Raw genomic sequence first — 18,624 nt, 5'->3', positions numbered from 1 at the left:
TTTTAGGGATTGTAGAGGGGACTTAGTAGATAATGTTCTGGAAATGTACCCTTTGGATATAAAATAATTTTGAAGAATACATCACTTTCCAGACTCCCACTTCACAGTATGCACACAAACTGAGAAAAGTGTATTGTCATCAGTCCCTGCTGTAATTATGACGTCACATATCATTTTTGTTCAACTATAACAGTGGCTGTGAGAGAATTATATTTTCACAAATAGTGGTGTTCCACAGAGACACTATTCTCAAGATCCTTCACCACATAGAAAACAACCTGACAACAAGTACTTCAAACACTGCCCATGCCATGAGCTCCTACAGAGTACACAGTTCAGACTTCATAGTCTCTGCTGTGTGCCTACTATGATGCAGGAGATTTGAAAGTGGTCCAATCTACAGTCTTACTTTACATTCAAATATTACTTTTCTGGACATGGGTTCCTTATAAAAACTTTATCTACTAAAACCTGTCCGCAACCTCCAGAAGCCCCTGCTATGATTTGTGAAACACCCCGTAAGCCTCGAGCTGTATTATGAAACACCACATTAGTACTTAATTCCATTGGTTAAATAAATGCTATTTAAGGAATTAAAATGTACACAATCCATTTTATTAACCTATAAACCAGGATTTTGTATAAGGATGAATGAATAAAACACAACGAGCCAACAAATAACAGCATTTTAATTTCAACACATTTCATGTTTCACATATAATCAACAAACCAGTTACTATAAATAATTGTTTTATAAATCAATTGTCAGTAATTTTGTTTGGTTCAAATCAACATAAAATTTTACAAACATTGTTAAAACTCATCCATAACTAAAATATTGAACTCCAGTATTACGAAAAGGGAAGAATGCTACTTACCATATGGAGGAGAGGTTGAGTCGTAGATGCAACAAAAAGACTACCATATATTTTGAGCTTTCAACCAAAAAGTCTTTTTCTGAAGTATACAACACACACACATTCACAAAAGCACAACTCACACATGAGACCATTGTCACTGGCTGGCCTCAGCAGCCAGAGACAATGAGAATGTGTGTGAGTTGTGCTTGCATACATCAGTGTGTGTGTGTGTGTGTGTGTGTGTGTGTGTTTTGTCTACTTTAGAAAAGGCCTTTTGGTTGAAAGCTTAACATGATGTATGGCTGTCTTTTTGTTGTATTTGCAACTCAACCTCTCCTCCATATCGTGAGTGGCAATATTTTCTTTTCAAAATACTGTCATTATTCCATCCTGGATTTTCCACTGTTTAAAACACTAAACTACTCTTCTCAGTTAAGTATTATTCTATGGCAGAAAGATACAATTATCTCATTGAAATAATAACACTGGGTTTGTTATTTTAAATTTTTTTGTTCAACGTCTGATTCTAAATTGTTCAAGATGACCATGAAAAAATATTTATTAACATGAAAAGTACAATTTTCTACAAATTTTTGTTTGTTTCTGAGATTCTTCACAATGAAAAAAGAATCAGAATTAGAAACGCACCATCACATTACCACAGTTTCCAGTGTCTGTTGTAAAAAGAAAATTACAAGAAATACTATCAGCTACTTTTACTAAATGTATGTATGATAAAATAGTTATTTGCATTCATTCTTGCTGTAAGCAGCTGCAAGTAACAGCCATTATGATTTATATATTTAAAATACTGCCCAACAAGGAAAGTAAATGTGTACTAAATTTTAACGTTCTAATATTCAATGGACTGTTATTGCTTAACGATGAAACTGTAACTACTTTATAATAAATACTTACGAAACGGAAGTATAATTGGCTCTCAGTACTGAAAAGCGCCAGAAGTACTTCCATCTCGGACAGTGGACGGTCATGAAAAATACTTATAAGCAACTCGCGCAGTATACACATCTCAAGTATCTAGATGGGCATTTATCACCAGACATGTTTGTATATGCACGTGAAAGGTAACTTCTCAATTTTCACTACTTATCAATGGATGAACCACTTGAGATTCAGTACTAAACCTATAAAAAAACTGTATTTAGAAAACTAGTGGAAATGAGTGCTCTTCATTCAACAACCAGAACAAAATGCTTGGTATTTCAAACTACAGCAACAGAAAATATAATTGCAGCAATGTGAGAGCATTGCAGACTTACTGAGTTTTGGCACAATAGTCTATTGTAGCAAGAGTCATTATAACTTACAAAGTGCTTGGGCTCAAAAGCAGTTATTCAAAATGGGCTTGACTGCTTGTCCTCAGGCTTATGCTTTGTTCAAATAAGTTTTCAGAATATTGTTTCTATCACACTTTCTTTTTAAGGAGATTAGGTTTCAAAGAGTCTGACTTAGCCACATACACCCTAAATCTGCATGGCTACACAAGTATTTCCTAGTGTGATATATAGCTTTTTTCACAAATAATAGCACTGGTACAAATTCACATTCAAAGACACACATAACCACACAGACACCCAAATGTATACTCCTGTAGCCACGGGCATCTGGTGTGATTGTCTGTACTTCAGCTAGAAAAAGAGCTAGTGCTTGAAAGCTAGTGTGAGGGCTGTTTTCTGTTATGTGTTTCTGTGTTCCAAGCAACCATCCACTGTTGGCGAATGGTTGCCTTTCCCTTATTTCACATATTGCTCCATCCAGAAATTTCCATTGTTTGTCATCAATAAAAATAATTACTTTTTAATGACACCACAGATATACTTGTATCTGAGCTCCCAACTTATGGACTGGCAAAAATCAGAAGAGTTCACACAAGTAATATCTCTGCCAATATCTGAACTCCTTGGTCAAAGCAATAGTGGTGTCAAATGTTATCCACATAAGCATGCTGTATAGTGTGTGCAAATAATTCCAGACATTATCTATGAAAAGCACTGTCAGCTTCAACTACACTGACACACAAACATGTTACAACAGCATATCAGTTTCATTTATGTTGCTGTTATTTATACAATACAAGTTCAGTTTCCTTTGTTCTAGTTGCTTAGTGAAATAGGTACATCCCACACTTTCATTTCTTTCAGCCATAACAAACCTGGTGAATCTTGCTACACCCACTACAAATGTCCCCTCCACCTCCCCCTAAATACTAAAAAAATTGTGAAGAAAGAGAGTGCACATAATAAATACTTCCAAAAATTTCTACACATGCCACAATTAACACTTTCTGCCTCCTTACATAAGATTGTTACTGGATGTAGTGTTTACTATTAAGAAAATTTTATGCAACCATGTGGATGACTAGCACAGCATGCAAAATGTACATTGGGGATTTCTCTCCTTATACTTGTTGCCCATTACCCTCATGTTAACTGTTTTTCTGTGAATAAAACAATCAGTTTCACCATTAGTGCCACAAATAAGACCCTGCACTTGCAAGCATCCCTAGCACAACATGCCTTAGGTAATATTGGTGAAGGCCATGTTAAGATGAAACATGACTCTTATTTTTCAATTATCTGTGTGTGACAATACAAGTTTTCATCCTGTAAAATTACACATTGTTATTTCAGCATTGTTGACACAGTATTTTCTTTCAAAAGTTTTCTTCTGTGAACATAATCACATGAATACTCAGTAATCACCAACAGTGATGTACTTACTCTTTCCAGTTGTTTAAAACAATCATTTACCATTTATGTATATAAATATATTGTAATGTAAGTTATACAACAGTTGCAAAAAGCACTCAGTCCATGTACATCATGAAGGTACTAGACCTTACAAGCACTATGAAAAAAGGAGTAATGAAGACATCACATTTCGCTCAGTGTAATTTAAAATAAATATAATAATAATAATAATAATACCAAATTGTTTTATGGTCATAAAAAAACAGGTAACTGGTGAATAGAAGCCTTAAACACAAGTTCTCAGAAGTTCTTACAAGCTTACTAAAGTATTTCCAAGAAAAAGACCATGTATGACAGTATTCTATAGATACAATTCAGTATGAGAAAATTTCTATATTGTGGAGTGTAGAAAACATTTAATTCTGTTAGCTGTCATCTACTCATTGACTGCTGTGTCATTATGAGAGAGTTTATTTTGGTCCACAGTCCTTCAGAAAAAAAATAGAGTTCATTAAAACTGTGCTGTGCAATGTAATATACCTTGAAAATAAATTAGACAATAGTTTATATCTTCCCCACTATTCAACACATATGACATAGGAGCTACTGCAAGGGGCTGTATTATCACACTTGGCACACATCTAGCACTTGAGAAAAATATAAAAAAGGCTATAAGCCAATGAAAGCAGATAGTTACATGTGCAAAAATGAATAAAGAGCAATTTAACCTGTTCACATGATGTGACATGAAAGCATTATCCTTTTAACATAAAAGTACTATCCATTTGCAAGAATATTTTCAAATGTAATTAAAATTAAGGAGTCTGATTCACATTGGTATCCTCAACACAGTAAATAATAATTACAGAATAAAAGACCACGATACGAAATTAATGGAAAAGAAATTTCTGAAAAGAAATATCATCATAAGATATAAGCAACAGAGATAGAGCCTTACACAAAGCTTTACAAAATAACTTAAAATGAGGCAGCACACTTACTGAGAAATACACAAGCCAATTTTTTTACAGCTTTCCCAGAGCAGCTTCTAAAACTGGTCACAGAATGTGCATACATGTTTTGTATATGCATAGTTCTTTTGAAAAGCAATTAATCATGGTATAGAATTTATCAGACACTAAAACATGCATATTTGATTTGATAAATCTCTCTTGACTTAAGAGTCATGAGTGATCCTTCCAGTACCCTTAAGCCTTACCAGTGTGTTTTCCTCTCTTTCCTTTCTCTTCTTCCAGCAAAAGCTACTGGTTCTGAAAATTACTAAATACAAAATTCTCCCAGAAAAAGAAACTATAGATACAGGACTTGGAAAGAATTGAATGGAACCAAAGTAAAATTGACTATATTCTGTCAAACAATGAAGAAATTAAAGAGGATGTGATAGCCCTAACTCAGAGTGAAGGCAGATAAGACTGGTGAGAAGCATTAAGTTGCAGGAAAGTGTTCATGCATTCTCGTTTAAAGAAATTAGGCACTGTGTTACACACAGGTTAAAGGAGAACTAATTGGCAATGAAAGGTAGATTACATCTTGCATTGTCAGCGAAGTAGTGAACCATATGAACAAAAACTGCCACAATTGGTATGTCACTTTGTTCATTTATTTGCTCTTTTACAAAACACTAAATTTCTTAATTCCAATGCTTATCCAGTAAGTACACTGAGTGTGCCTACTTTGTGCTCCTTGTCCTTCAAAATAACACTATAGTATATAAGTCTGCTTACAAACATCAACCGTCTCATACAACAGCTAAGCTTTCTTAAAAGTGGATGTCTAAAGAAGATAATTATGAAGGTCACTTAAATACTGGTTGAAAAAAGTCCAACTGACATACACGTATAATCTAAATATCTGAGAAACTCTGCAACTCTGCAGTCAACATTTTCATACTCTTAATCCACATAACATTTTTGACATATATCTCATAGAAGCAATGATAGGAAAACCAACTGAACACATGGTGAAACATATCTGGGAGAGAACACAATGCATTCTTGCAAGAAAGTAGACCCCTTTTCAACATTATTATAACACTTTCTACCAAAAATGTCAAGAAAATCTATAAATCATAAAAAAAAAATCCACAAAGTTCAAACTAATTTTCTTGTGTAGGTTTTCCTGGGTTTATTTCTTCCTCGTACTTTCAAAATGATGCTTTTATTTTCAAAATGATGTGGAAAAAGCATGTCTTCTTTTGCTACAAACCTAAGATAAGACAGATACTATTGTAGTTATTTCAAATATCAAATATTGGGTATTAAGAAGAAAAACATATGGAAAATGGCATTGTTGATACAAACTCTATGACAAACTCTGTGACTGTCACTTTACAAATGTAGATTCAAGGATGATACAACTTTTTGAGCACAGCAATTGTTGCAAGTTATAAGAGAAACTCACAAAACAACCCTACCTTTTTACTTTTAATATTTTTATTAACATTTTCTGCAAAAGACAATTTTCCAAGAGAACTGTAGTTCTTTAATAAGGAAACTCCTCTTACTAAATCAGTTCAAATTTTGGCTGATAATGTAACAGACTGCTTATTATGTTAGCACTGTCACATCTTTGAAAACTTCAGAACATTAACAATACATTTAAAATGAAATATGTCACCACTTTTACTTAACAGTGAATTATTTATATTTCTTTCTGTCACATCAGAACACACAAACAGTTTGAGAATTGTAGTTGCTAGTACACTGGTCAAAAGCTAAGACTGTTACCCGACTCCATACTTCCGCAAACATCAACTGGATTTCACTTCCAGTGAAAATTTATTTTACTTAAGAGTGTTTCTTGATGCTAGTGTTCCTCTTACAGCAATCACATAACAATAAGAAATAATTTTAACCACAAATCAAATAACTGCCTCATTTGCTACACAACCAGCGAATAAAATAATTTAAACACTGTGTGCTCAGAATACTTATGTTGAATTAGTATTATCAGTTTCAATGCAACTACAACTACAATGAAAAACAGGTGATTCAAATTTTGTTACTGTATATTTTGATTGTTAGTCAAATGTCAAATTCCTAATATGTTAAAAAATAAAGATTAAGATGCATTTTTAAAAAGAAAACAAAATACAAGAAGAAATAAAAGAACTAAAGTAAAATTCTCTACAGCATGCTGTGTGGATTTACTATTGCAGGTTGAGCTCTTTCTTTAGATGTATGTAATTTTATCAGTCTTCTATGGCAATAAAAAAGCCAAGCTCATTCCAATTCAATTTGGCCACTTATCTCCTGTTACCTAAAGAGATATAAAAATGCAATGGTGATTTTTGCCATCAGCACCAAGAATGCAAAAAGAAACCAATATTTTTTCACTGGTAGGTAACAACACCATCCTGTTATATCACCAGAGCTGAATATGATGTAGTAAGAGAAGGAAGAAAATGAAAAAAAGACATTTTCCTATACGAGTCATTTTACTAAGTTAACAAACACACAAGTAGCAAAGAAACACTGTTGTATCTTGAATGCATTCTGCATGACAGCAGTATCTCATTTTCAAAGTGAGTTTCACTAAAATATGTTTTATCAAGGACAAGCATGACGAGTGAGAGAGAGAGAGGGAGGGGGGATCCCATGTTCATGGTTTCTGCTCAATTTTTAAGTTGTATAAACAGAATATCTTTTTATGATTTTTGGACATGTGCATTATAAGCCACGGCAACTGCAGTATTCATAATATTTTTTTATTTTCCTCTATATATGCAATTTTAGACTTTCTAGTTATTAGAGACGAGTAAGCTGCATATAAAAGAAATACAAAGCTAGAAAGAAACAAACACATCAGGCAGGTGAACAGAGATGCAAAATTGTGAAGAATTATTTAAGAATATGAAAGGACACTAAATTACATAAAGCAACAGCTTGGAAATTTCACATCTAGATACAGATTAAAGATGTAATCAGCAAAAGGTTTTCAACTATTGGATGGCAAAAGAAAAGAAAATCTCAAATGAAACACTTAAAGAGAAGGTTACAGTTTCGACAAAGTGAATGTTATATAGTTTGCAGAATCAAACAAAATTATTCAAAAAGATGTCTTTGAAAATATGTGGAAAGTCACAATTAGAACCTGATAAGTTAAACAACTGTGAAATAATGTGTTGAACTACAAAAATATATTCAATGTTTCTTCAATAGAATGAGATGCAGAATAAAAATATGATAAACAGAAAATTGAAAAGATTATATGTATAAGCAAAACAAAACAGAAATACTATGTTTTGCAGGTATAACATTTCATCAGTTAAGTTGGCAAATAGCATAGCTACCAACAACAGAGAGAGCATATCCACACACTGGGATCAACAGTCACAATCTCACAGCTAGCAATGCTAGTTCTGTGAATTTCCCGTAGAAATTCAACAGATTTACATAACTACTGAACAACCAAATATTAATGGGGGGAAAAGAGAGAGAGAGAGAGAGAGAGAGAGAGAGAGAGAGAGAGAGAGAGAGAGAGAGAGAAACGCAAAATAGGTCCTTAAACCAACACAAAGTAAAAGTGCATGATACGTTACAGATCTACCTTACATTCAAAAAAGAGAAACAAAACATTTGTCTATCAAGCACAAAATTTTGGTAGTTCTTGTTTCACACATATATACTAGATCCTTATCTACCCAGGGAATTAAAGACGTGAAGTTCTATATTTTATTTCATTTAAAAATGCATAAAGTCCATATCACACTCAAGTGATTTTAGGCCTAATTTTTCAGTGTACAAGTTTAGCATTTTAATCTAATTTTAATTGCAATATGCTACTATATTAACAGCAAATACATATATTAGTGTCCTGCACCACTTTTGTCTCTCCTGTTATCTGCAGTTAATAGAATATATGATTATTTAACTAAATTTTGTAAATAATTTCATAAACCACCATGAGCACAAAGTGTCTGAGCTGCTGTAGAAAAGTTATTTCTGTATTTCTATGCAGCTGTTGTGACAGATGACTGCACTGGGAGGGGGTGAAGGAGGGGGCGTGTAGTGGCTTCGGATCTGTAGAAGCAAATGAGTCTCTTCCACAGGAATGCAAAGTATGGTGAAGAGACAGGGAAGAAGTTGAACAAGAGTGGAAGATGAGGGCCCTTAAGGCTGAACTGGAGAGTGCTAGTGAGGAACTGATGGGGTTAAGAGGAAAGAAGAGTGAAGATAAGTGGGAAACTGTAGCAGGGAACAGGGGCCACAGAAAGAGAACAGGATCTGATAGTTTCCTCACTGGCACAAGTAAACATAGTGGTAGGTAATACCCAACAGACTTTCATCAGGAAACCAACTGTTTCAACAAAAGTAGAAAGTAGGGGGAATGTTCTGTTGTTAGGAAGTAACCATGGAAAAGTGTGGTGTGGATTTTGCAGAAAAAATCAGTGGACTGGTAACATGCCTCAAACTTTTTCAAGCACACTGCATGTCTTAGCCAAGTGGTAGATGATGTAGGATCCTTGCGCAAGGGCTTTACAACGCAGGATCATGTTGCGACAGAGGGTGGAGCAGCAAACAGCATTATCAGGGATCAGGGCCATAACATTGAGGGTGATCTGATAAAAATAGCTTCTGAAATGAAGCATGCGAATATTGGGTTGGTGCCTGTTTTCATGTGGTATTATCAGCTCCAATTGAACAGTTCTGTTAGGAGGGTCAATAATGAGTCAGATCAGCTGCATCAGGTGGCTACTGGGTCAGATATGGGTCTGGTTCGTGTTGATGCTATTGGTAAGTTGGATTTCACTAGGCATGACCTCCACCTCAATAATGAAGGGAAACGTAAACTGGTAATTGGCTTTGTTGACAGCAAAATTTTTGGAGTGTGTGTATGTGTGTGTGGGGGGGGAGGGGGGGGGGGGCGCAATGCATGGGAGTAACTCTTTTTTAGGCTGAGATCAATGTCCAGTGATTCAATACTGAAAGGAATTAAGGCAGGCAGGTACTAAAGATGTTAAGTTCAGGGAAAAATAATGTTAGTGTATCGCATCAAAATATCAGGGGATGGAGATAAATAGAAGAGCTTCTTGTTTGTTTGGAAGATTTAAAAACTGAGGAAGTAATAGATGTACTACGCCTGTCTGATCATCATATAGTCATAGATGGAGAAAGGAGGAACTGTCATATATCTTAAATGTTATCATAGTGTGAAAAATTTAGAAACTAAAAAAAAAATGTGTAGAGCAAAATACAGAAGCATGTGCCAGTGAGCTTGAACTAAATAATGGTACTTTTGTAATTGTAACAGTGTATAGGTCCACACTGGGAAATTTTCAGCTATTTCTGAAAAAAAACTAAAATTCTCTTTTTTTTTTCTTTTTTTTTTTCTGGTGTCTGTCGGACAGGTGGAAGCAAATTATTATTTGTGGGGATCTCAATGCAGATTTTCTGAAAGAGTCTGATAGGAAGAATGACTTTGAAGTATTACTCAATTCTTTCAGTTTGACAACAGATACTGATTTTCCTACTTGGGTACTACAGGAAAAGCAGCTCACTGATAGATACTATTTTAATAAACCAAGATAAATTTAATCAAATACACATTTATCCTGTTAAAAATGGTCTTTCTGATCATGAGCCACGGCTAGTTACAGTATTATGACATAGTTCCCTACAGTAATGCAAAACAATCCTCCAAAATGGTTTATTCAATTAACAATATAAAAATTGCAATTTTTAGGGAAAGCCTGCAGCAGATAGGCTGGGATGAAGTGTACTGAGAGCCTGATGTTCACTTAAAATATAACTTATTTCATGATATGCTTGTGAGTATATTTGAAAACAGTTTCCCTAAGAAAACAGTTATATTTAACTGTTAGAAACCACATAAAAATCATCTCTTACTAAAGGTATAAACATATCTTGTACACAGTAAGGGGACATGTATCTAATAGCAAGTAATGACCTAGAAACAGTCAAATGTTGTGTAAACTACAGTACTACACAGGGTGTTTGGGGAGGAAAGGTCAATATTTTAAAGAGTGATAGTATAAGTAATACTGAACAAAAAATGTTATATGAACATAGGTCCACAAATACTTCGTTAGGGAGGTATGGGTATTGAAAGGCACTGCAAAACTGATGTGCACAACATGAACGTATATGCAATACAACTGGACTGTAACACGATTTTCTTACAAACAATGCACAGGTACATGCCATGTTTACACTATGCAACCTACCACGTATTATGGTCATGTGACGTATGTAGTACAATCACCCATTGTTTCTGCAGTTGTGCCATGTAAGCTGCATTGTGTAGTGTACCAGCAACGGATCTGTTAGCTGTGTAGTGTATGGCATTAACTGTGTTCGTACAAGTGCTACTAACAATGCCACACATCTACAGCAATGAGCAATATGCAGATACGGTGTATGTTTATGGCTTCTGCGACGGTAGTGCTACTGCTGCAAGAGAAGAATACCACAGGCGCTTTCCGACTTGACTATTACCTGATTGCAGGGTGCGTACCAAAGTGTTTATCACTTTGCCTGAAACAGGCTCTTGTACAAGTAAACATTTTTCAACCGAGCGTGCATGTCAACAAACTTTGCAAGAACAGGAAGAAATTATCGCAAGTGTTGCTCAAAGTCCCAGTACAAGTATACAAAGAATGTCCCTGCGCATGAATGTCCCACAGACATGTGTATGAGAAACATTACATGCGGAAAACCCGTATCCATTCCACATACACCATGTCAAAATCTCCACATTGGCGACAATGCCCAACAACTTCAATTCTGTCACTGGGTAATTGAGAAAAGTCATTTGCTTCCATGCACACTATTCACTGACGAAGCCCAGTTTTCACGTCATGGAATAAACAACACACACAATAATCATCAATGGTCACGGAAAAATAAACACACTTCAGTGGATAGCAATTTCCAAGTTCGTTTTGCCATAAATGTTTGGTGCAGCATGATTGGTAACCTTTCGATAGGTCCATTTACTATCAATCAGCAATTGATGGGCGTGTGAGAGACCATCTCAACCGCACCAACCCTAATCCCTAGATTGGCCATGGCGGTGCTATTAACTGGATTCCAAGATCATCTGACCATACACCTTTAGATTTCTGTTTATAGGGCTGGATGAAATCAGAGGTGCACAAAGTGAAGGTAAATACATGAGATGAACTGCTTCGTTGCATCATGGATGCTGCTGAATTGATTAGGAACCAACCACAGGCAATTGAACAAGCAACACATGTTATCGCTAGAGTGCAAAATTCCATTGACGTTCATGGTGGGATATATGAACCGGTTCTATGAACTGTACAACATCTGTAGTGTTAAAGCCATTTGTAAAATATGTGGTACGTCTTTTTCAACTGAATATATGTAACATGTATGTTGTAATGCATTATGTACTAAATGCAAAGTAAATAAACATAATGTAAAAATGTGTAACATAACTGTACTTCTCTGTAACATTGTTTTTAACAAAGTCAGTTGTACTGCGTATACCTTCACATTGTGCACACCAATTTTGCAGAATTAATGTTCCTTTCAATACCCATACCTCCCTAACGAAGCATTTGCGGACCTATGTCCATGTAATATTTTTTGTTCAGAATTAATTATATTATCACTGTGTAAAATATTGACCTTTTCTCCCCGAACACCCTGTATAAAGGAAAGCTACCAAAAAGTTCAGAAGTATGTGTACTATGTCTGCGATTAGCACCTTTGCTAACAAAATTAAAACAATTTCGAATATTGTTGAAAGGGAAACATGGCAACCAAGAGAACAATATGACTGTATTATCATCAAACTAAATGAAAAATTTACTAACAACATTCAGAAGCTGAAAATATTTTAATAATAATTTTTTAAATGTTGTGGAGAAAATAGGATTCAGATGTCCATTAGGAAAGGCAAAGCTTACATAGAAGAGGCAACACCTATGCAATTTGATAAAACTGAAGTTCTATCCATCTCTAATTTCGAAAGTAGGAAAATAATAAATGTACTCAAAAGTAGAAACTCGCATGGAATTGATGGTATTTCCAAAAGAGTTGTAAAAGATTGGTCCCAACAGATAAGTAGGATTCCCAGCCACAAATGTAACAGCTCACTGAAACAGGGTGCTTTTCCTGATAGACTTAGATGTGCTATTGTTAAACCATTGCATAAAAAGGGGACTATGCCTGATACCAACACCTACCACCCAATCTCACTTCTGAAAGCTTTATCCTAAATTCTTGAAAAAGTAATGTATTTAAGAGTAGCTTCACTTGTTCGTAAAAATAAATTACTAAGAAAATGGCAGTTTGGTTTTCAGAAAGGTTTTGCAATGTAAAATGCTTTAATGTAGCATTTATTATATGTCTTGACTGATCAAATATTAAATGCTCTAAATAACTGAACATTGCCATAAGGGTTCTTTTTTGTGGTCTCTCAAAGGCTTTTGATTGTGTAAGTCAAAGAATTCTGCTAGATAAGCTTGTGGTATGAGTGGGACAGTGAACAAATGGTTTAATTCATATTTAACTGGAAGAGTGCAGAACATCAATATAAACAATTCACATAATGTCCAAAAATCAGCAGAAACCTCAGACTGGAGAGGTAACAAGAATGGTATCCCACAGTATTCAGTCTCATGTCCCTTATTATTCTTCATATATATTAATGACTTGCCACTTTATATTCACTAAGATCCGAAGCAACTTCTTTTTACTGATGATATGACTACAGTAATCACACCCAACACACAAGAATGAGGTGAGGAAATTGTAAATAATGTCTTTCAGAAAATTATTAAGTGGTTCTCTGTGAGCAAACTCTCACTAAATGTGATAAAACACAATATATATAGTTCTGTACAATAAATGGCAAAACTCCATTACTAAATGCAGACTCTGTACAGAAAGCTGTACCTCAGGCAAAATATTCAAAATTTTAGGGTGTGTGCAGTGATGAGAGATTGAATTGGAAGAAACACACTGATGATCTGCTGAAACAGCTGAGTTCAGCTATTGATGATTTATGGTCATCACAAATTTTGGCAATAAAAATAAATGTAAACAAGCTTACTATGGCTATTTTCATTCACTGCTTTTATTTGGCATCATGTTTTGGGGTAATTCATCATTATGGGGAAAAAGTATTCATCACACAAAGCACATAATCAGAATAATAGCTTGAGCCCACCCAAGATCACATTGCACACATTTATTTACGGAACTAAGGATATTCACAGCATATTTATTCACTATGAAATTTGTTATTCATAACACATCCCAATTCAAAATCAATAGCAATATGCATAGCTACAACACTAGGAAAAAGGCTGATGTTCACCACTCTGGGTTAAATCTAACTCTGTCTCAGAAAGGGGTGAATTATGCTGCCACAAAAGTCTTTGATCGCTACCGAATAGCATCAGAAGTCTGACAGATTACCAATCAGCATTTAGAAACAAATTAAAAGAATTTATGAATGACAACTCCTCCTACTCATAGATGAATTTTTAGATATAAATTAGTACTTTTACAATTATTAAAAATTAATCAAAAAACTGAATTATATTATGTAAAGAAACCTTTCATTAAACTGATATGTTCCACATCATAACAAAGTGTTGTATCAGGAAAATCAAATGTAGATTTTATTTTCCTACCACATATAAGTCCACTTCCCACAGTGAACAAATTAAGGTGCAATTGGAAAACACATTCCTTTCTTTCATTTGCCTAGCGTATCCATTCCTAAAGATGTGTAATTAAAATGTGTCTGTGGGGGGGGGGGGGGGGGGGGGGGCATCTTACTTCATGGCACAACATCAACATGTTATACCAAATTTCAGGTGGGAACAGAGAGGGTTCCTCAAGATGGTTATGACCACATATTTTCATACCTTCACTTAATGGCGGTAGTAGGTCTTCAGTTTATATTGAAGGGAAGAGGTTGTTAAAACTCAACTCAAAAGTATAATGAACACTGATTATCTTCTGAAAGAAACCACTACGCTGCATTCACATAATTAAGGCATTTTAATTGCAAAAAGTCAGGTGAGAGAACACACTGGGTGAGACAATTCACTGGTGGGACAAGAGGTATACAAACCCCCATCTAGTCATTCTGAGTTATGTTTTTGTGTTTACTCTAAATCATTTTAGGTGAATGCCAGATTGGTTCCTTCAGCAAGATGACAAAAAATTCCCTCCACCAAGTGACCTGAAACTCCACCTCATTATTTGTAGGGCATTAAACTGCAATCCTTTTCCTCTGTACTGAGACTGAAATGTGTATATAAGTGAATCTGGTGGTGGGGAGGGGGGAACCTGGCAGCAAGTTTTACAGTCTTCCAGGACCACAACATAGTAATATGAATTAGATGAAAACAAAAATAGGAATTTTTGGCAATTTTTGTCATATAGGAATTACGCTGTGGCCTACAGCATGTTCCTGTGCCTAGCATTTATTCTTCTTATGCTGGAGATATTTGGCTATAAAGACACAGTTTATATCTTCAAACCTAAACTAGCTTATTGAGCTGAATCATATTTATATGCAATAGTGCAATGATCAGGTTGTGACATCATCTGAGCACTGATAAGATTGCAGGGTTGCAGCGAAGTGTGTTATGGGGGCAGTACTGTGAAGAGTTGGTGCTGTCAGCTTTAGTTAGCACTAAGACCACTAACTTGTCAATTTTAACTCTTTTTCTTTTCTGTTTAAGTTTTTCTGTGTGAAAGCTTTCACTGTGTGGTGAAAAAAATTGATGTTTAACTATTCTGAAATTATAAGTGGCATGAAATAAAAGCAACATATTTGCCTCTTTTCAAAAACCTTTCAAAGTTTAGGGACGCCAAAATACTATCTGAAGGAAAAGCATCACAGTTGACTGCTTAAGCATTTCTTTCTAACAAATGCACCAAAGAAAGAAAAACATTACTCATATGCATGACTAAACAATAATTCAACTGCAAAAATAATCATGAAGTCTTTTGCTAAAGGTTGTCCAACTATTTTAATATTACAGCAAATACAAAGTCTGTTCTGGGAAGTACTAAGTAAATCTCATAGCTAACATAAAAGAAACAGAAGAAACAATTACAAATTAATTGTAAGAACTGATATATTTTGGGCACACAGCAATTCTGTCTAAATGGAGTAACATTTAATATAATGATTCACATTTCAAAGCAAAAAGTTCGAATACTGGTGGTGCATTTCATTCTACCTGAGGATTTTTTTCAGACCCATGAACCAGCAGTTATGCCACGTTTTCAGTCAAGACAGTTTAAGTGAAGCAACAACTTGGAATAGTAGTACAGAAAACATTAAAAAAACCATAAGCAATATACCTAGTATTGTCATGTCAGAGTCAAAAAAATGGCTTCAATGAATTAAACTACTAATTTAAACCACGAAAAAAAATTGCATCAAAAATTTCCAAAACTGAGTCAGTTATTCACTAAAATGAAACTCTTTGAAAGTTAAATATGTCCTCTTCAGATATAACTGAATACAGTAGCCAGGGCACTCATGAAACTGGAGAGAAATGCTACAAAAGTAATTCTGTATTTGGGGAAAGCAAAAGCAGTTACGTAATTGGGAAAATGACTGCAGTGTTTCTTCAAGTAACCTGACTGAGCTCTTTCCACTTCAACCTTGGGCTTCTCTTGATACAAACTGCAAATCTATAAAATGAGATTCGATCATTTGCATTAAATACACAAATCTCATCAAAGAGATGAAAAAATATATTCTTTCATTTGTTCAGTGTCCATAATTTTATTATTTATACTGGCCTCTTCCGTTTACCACTTCTATTTACTTTAGCTTCATTTGGTGAGTCTACTGTTGAATGTGTTGCTTTTTTATAGTGTTATAAAATGTGTGACTTACTACTTCATGCATATGTATGAATAAAATTGTATACACAATTTGCTGTAAAAGAAATTCACAATTCCCATAGAGACAGTTTGCATCTCTGTAGACAGTAAAAGCAGAACTTGTTGCAAAAAAGTGAAACCCAAGAAACACAGTTATATGATCTGACAGCGACAGATAGAAACAATGATGTGTTGTATTTTACATGACACATACAACATGAACTCAAATCCATAAACCTCTTACAGTGAATAATTGTATGATGAAATTTATCACTAATGTGAACAACAACAAAACTGAAGTAAATTTCAACAACCCTGCAATCGAATCCTACATGTTTCAAATGCAGCACAAATTCATATGATTAATCTGAGCATCAAAGATTCAAAACTTTAATCTGAGCACCGTAGTTCAAAACTTTTTATTCGAATTTGAATGTTACAAAATTCATAAATGATCTTTATGATACAGGGTTATTCGTAAGCACCTCCAGGGCTACAGAAAATGGCTGTGTGGGAAACTACAAGACATACTGAAAATAAACACATACCAGTGGATAGAGCCTCTCTGCAAATTTAAATTCATAATATGTGCTGAGGTGTGATTGCAGAGCCACTAACGGTAGCTTTGTCAGAACATGAATACAAATCATGGGCTCCATATTGTCACACTGAATTAGTCTGCACCTGTACGGAGGCAACACCACGAACGGATTTCTGAAGTGGGCTGCTGTCGTCATGCCTTCCTGGGCAGTAGCAACTTCAATTAATTGCTTGCATGTGCCCTTTCACTCACATTGCTATCTGTTGTATCAAAAATGATGCTTATATTGAGCACCTGTAATGTGAGTTAAGAACTTGGAGAGATGCTCTATCCACTGATGTGTATCTATTATCTATACGTTTTGTAGTTTCCACAACGCCAGCTACTGAAACCCTGGAGGTACTTTTGAGAAACTCTGTGTAGCTGACTTTCAAAAACTAATAAGTCTTTCTGATAAGCTTTCTTTAATATAATGAACACCAAAAATCATGTTCTTCGTACTCATATTTTCCTTACCAACAACATATCTTTAACGAAATCAATTTATGTTGCACTAGACATCTACACAACTTGCAAATGTTACCATCATTCATAAAATAAATAGATACAATGATTTAATTGAGAAGGGAAAAAATGCAGATACAACTTTGAGAGATAAGAAATTGATCACATGATTTTACTGTTTGTTGATGTGAAAAGTAAAGTTTTCATCACTGCACCATCAGTTTCTGAGGACAGTTAATTTGTGATGACTCCTAAGAATAGCAGATGAACAGAGCAAAATTATGGAAGGTTCATTCTCCTTTCATGAATAGTCACACCTAAAAGTGATAACAGCTGATGAATTTTTAGAGCCAATAATTAGCACTAACACTACAAAAATAAATATTTCAGAAACTATCAACAATTTCACTGAATCTCAAACTGACCTTTCACCTTCTTCTAGTCAGAAATTAAATCACCTATCTACAGTGAAGATTACTCATTTTTGGCATAATAGTACCATGTGCCACATTCCTCCAGAATACAAAAACAGCACTGAGTACTCACTTCATTCATATGCTGCACTCCCTTATAGGAGGAATTACTATGATAATATATTGTCTCCAGAACCTGATTATTATAACTCATCACAGTATATTGTCTACATGACTAGGTGAAAAAGTCTTTGCAGATATGTGGCGTCAACTCACAAATTTATGTGAAATTATACATGGCTGCACATTTCACAGAATAAAGTAAACAATCACAATAGGTTAAGTACAGCTTTTAACAAAACAGAAACTATTTTCATTAAACATAAATAATACTGATGCCTTTAAACATCTCAGGGCATTGTGTGTTCACAGCAATGAGTTTGCCAAGCAGGGCAAACTACACTCCACACAATTGACCCATAGATTGGCACATGCTGCATGGTAGAGCTGACCTCCATATTCAAGAGCACTTGTATTGCCACTCCCTCCCTCCATGGCTGTGAGACATATACCACAAACAGGATTATCAGCGAAATCTAAAGATGGCAGTTCCCGATGGACCTGTAGTGGAACAGATATTTTCATTTTCATTACATACAGGCTAATACAATGCACAAGAAAAACTAAAAACTTTGTACAACAGTCAATTGGACCTGTCACCTA

At 34.9% G+C, this 18,624-nt stretch overlaps 1 protein-coding gene across 2 annotated transcripts in view; it reads right to left on the bottom strand.

The window, feature by feature from the left end:
• Positions 1–670: 670 nt before the first annotated feature.
• LOC124614718 (synergin gamma-like) overlaps positions 671–18,624 on the bottom strand; it is a 164,630-nt gene continuing 146,676 nt past the window's right edge. Inside the window, exons 8-9 of one of the 2 annotated variants that reach the window (XM_047142968.1) lie at positions 18,414–18,522; positions 671–5,797 (exon numbers count right to left, since the gene is read on the bottom strand). In XM_047142968.1, coding sequence (XP_046998924.1) covers positions 5,790–5,797; positions 18,414–18,522 — 117 coding nt within the window. In that variant the 3' untranslated portion in view covers positions 671–5,789. Of the gene's footprint in view, positions 5,798–15,556; positions 18,523–18,624 lie in introns of those variants that run through there. The other variant, XM_047142965.1, reaches the window with a different exon arrangement.

This window comes from Schistocerca americana, chromosome 1 (genome assembly GCF_021461395.2).
Source record: "Schistocerca americana isolate TAMUIC-IGC-003095 chromosome 1, iqSchAmer2.1, whole genome shotgun sequence".
In the NCBI taxonomy this organism is placed as follows: domain Eukaryota; kingdom Metazoa; phylum Arthropoda; class Insecta; order Orthoptera; family Acrididae; genus Schistocerca; species Schistocerca americana.
This window is presented reverse-complemented; position numbering and strand designations above follow the sequence as displayed.